Raw genomic sequence first — 3032 nt, forward strand, 5'->3', positions numbered from 1 at the left:
AACATCTTTTTCCCCTCATTTGTTGTGTTTGATGTGGAAGTTGATTATGTCTGGGAAAACTTTTCCAAAGGTAGTAGGTGGTGAGTTGGTGGTTAAAAATGGCGATTTTAACAAGTCATACTTTTAAGATGAACCAACTTATAACAGTTGTAATGATGTAAACGAATGGTATGCGCAACATTCAGCCAAGAATCAAGGCCACCATCCACCCAAAAAAAGAAAAAGAAATTAAAGGGAAAAGAAAAAAAAGAATCCTTTTTATGTAAAAGCGAGTACATTAAGCTAGTCAACCAAGAAAATCTTTCATTTTTTTTGTTAAAATCATAAAAACGTATCTTCCTCTAAACTGCACCAATGTCCAAGTTGGTCACATATATACCACAACGATAACAAAGAAAGAAAGAAGAAAATAAATATTTTCTATACCACAACGATAACAGAGAAAGAAAGAAGAACATAAATATTTTCTATACCACGATTTTACATAATTCATTGACCATTATATGAACTAGTATACTTCGTTTCATTTGCACCATCTTAAGATGAGAAGAGTAAGAAAATGGGTGTCAAGTTTCTCCTCCTGCACGCATCTATTAATCACTCAAGAGGACTCGAACACCAGACTAGCTGTGTTATTGGTCTGGGGATGGGGATGCTCGCCCTCGTACGTGACGATTAGCATCGATGGATCGTCGGGCGCCCGCTCGACGTGCTTTCTCGCCGGGCACCCCCTTAGGATACTGCATTTGTAGTATCCTCTGCACAACAAGATATGAGACAAATGAGACACTTCCCTCTAGCTTTAGATCTAGCTAACACCCTTAAAAGCTCTCAATTGATAGATATCAAAAACCAAATAAGCAGGGAGGTGTATATATCAGATATATACCTTGGGTATGGAGAACCTTTTATTGGTTTCTGCCCATATTTTCTCCATGAGTACTCGTCGGCAGGGATATCAGCAATCTTTGAACTAATGGCAGGCACTCTGATGACTCTCTTTACTTTGGATTTCCTAAACATACAGAAGGAAATTAGTGATAATTTAGTGGCATGCTATAAAACTGCATCCAACTATATGCCGTCCAAGGCTGTTATTTCAAGGAAGAAATAGAGTCCAAATGTTTTTTAAAATGAAAGAAATTACTGGATTTGTATTGGATCTCGCTTTTGTTTGTATTTCTATACAGTTGTAAGCAAGAGAGAATAAATCCTCTCACCTCTTCTTAGAGCAATGGCACCTTCCATGAGCACCACAATTGCAGGAATTCCGGCCCAGAAACACATGTGCCCCCAGGCACTTCCTCTTCGCCGAATCAGTGGACGACGAGAGCGGCGGCCGGCCGGACGACTGGACGCCCACACGAGGAACAGGGGCCGAGAACGCCTGGCCACCGGAGACGACGCTCCCGTCTCCGGTCACCGGCGAGACTAACGAGCTCGTCGATGACATTGGCGACGAGACGCTCGAGCTCGGCACGGTCTGCTTCTGCGAGCCGCGAAAGGCGATCGAATCGTAATTCACATGAGGAGCAGCAGGAAGAGGAGGAAGACAAGAAGCAGACTGCTTCTGCCGCGATGATGGTAGCGGAACCGAAGGTGGTCCAATCGAGCCCGCCTGAGACTCGGGATCGTCGTGATCGGTCGAGAACGTTGGTGCCGGCCCGCGACGAAACCGGGCATGGCCGGTCCGGTTCATTAGGGCGATCATCTTCTTGAACTTGGTCACGGTCAGATCGGCGACCTGGCTGCAGTTGAGATCAAAATCGGGCGATTTTTGCTGGGAGAGGAGGAAGAGCAGGTGCTCCATGCTCCTTAGTCCCGCGGAAGCGGCCTCCTCGATCCTCAATTCCTCGCCGTTCTTCTTGAATCCCATCGTGTCTATGGCCATCCCCTTCAAGCCCACCAACGGGTCCGTTCTAGACTCTAGATCACCACCATCAAATTCTCTGTCTCTCTCTCGCTCTGTCTCTTCTCTTGCGGGGTCGGTGGAGGGGAAAAGCAGGAATTTATTTATATGATAGTGGGAACCGGTAGAGAGGCCGGTTAAAGTCGGGGTTGACTGGTAGAGTCATAGGTGACTCCCTAATCGGACGGCCAATCTCGGTCTCTCCGTCTGAACTGGCATCGGGCGGCCAGTCCAATGATGTGGTCCACGCGTAGGTCAGGATTATCTTTCATAACTCTACGGTCAAACCCCTAAACTTCAGGAGAAATGATAGACACTTTTCTGTATTGGCTGTTTTCGTTTTGACTTTAATGCCCTCGTTGACGAATTTTCCTTTAGTGGACTTCTTCTTCTAAATTAATTTAAGCAAAGGCACTCGAATAATTAAAAACTATTCAAATCAAAGCAAATTTTAAAGTAAGACCATAAAATCCGTGATAATATCCCATAAAAGCAGGCGAGATTTTTGAAATTCTTCGTAATAATGTGGCGTTTTTCATGGCCTTTGAAATCTCTCAAAAATATTTCATTCAAGAAAAAATTCTCAAAAATATTTCAATGAAAAACGAACTCTAGAAAATATCATAACTAGGGTTGCAAATGGTTCAGATTTTGGATCAAAAAATATACTGGGAGTCAGTTCGGTTCGGATCAAAGACAGTCAAATGTAAGGTCATGTGGCCATAAGGTGATTGTTGGGGTCTTTTCAACCATCACAATATTTAAATTCAAGAGACGTGTCTCTTGAGGGATGAAGGAGTTTCTCTCAGGGGTTATGTCCCAGAACTAGAACTTTTCACTAAGTATAAAATGTAGTGAAAGGATATGGTTAACAATGTATGAATGACATCCAAGAAATCATACAGGCATTCACGGTTACCGTGAAAAAGCATTTTTGGTTTGTTAATGACTTGAGAGTTTGGAGTCCCTGGCTATTTCGAGCGTAACTACGCAGTCTTCATCCCGCTGCAAATTCGATGCCATAGAGTTCGATTTCTTACATTGATATCAGAGCAGGTTTGATAAATCTCTGACGGTACCGCCTGAAGTCGCACATTGATGCAGAAAATTGAACATCGATAAA

General features: G+C 43.4%; 1 protein-coding gene across 1 annotated transcript; it reads right to left on the reverse strand.

Annotated features, from left to right (window-relative positions):
* Nucleotides 1–233: 233 nt before the first annotated feature.
* LOC149835618 (putative WRKY transcription factor 11) lies at nucleotides 234–1925 on the reverse strand. Its single transcript, XM_090010593.1, has 3 exons — nucleotides 1221–1925; nucleotides 890–1015; nucleotides 234–758 (listed from the first exon to the last, which is right to left on the reverse strand). The coding sequence occupies exons 1-3, from the start codon at nucleotides 1889–1891 to the stop codon at nucleotides 602–604; spliced, it is 954 nt and encodes a 317-aa protein (XP_089866719.1). The 5' UTR covers nucleotides 1892–1925; the 3' UTR covers nucleotides 234–601.
* Nucleotides 1926–3032: the final 1107 nt, after the last annotated feature.

The sequence above is a fragment of the Nuphar pumila genome, chromosome 6, assembly GCF_984573655.1.
Source record: "Nuphar pumila chromosome 6, dmNupPumi1.hap1.1, whole genome shotgun sequence".
Lineage (NCBI taxonomy): Eukaryota > Viridiplantae > Streptophyta > Magnoliopsida > Nymphaeales > Nymphaeaceae > Nuphar > Nuphar pumila.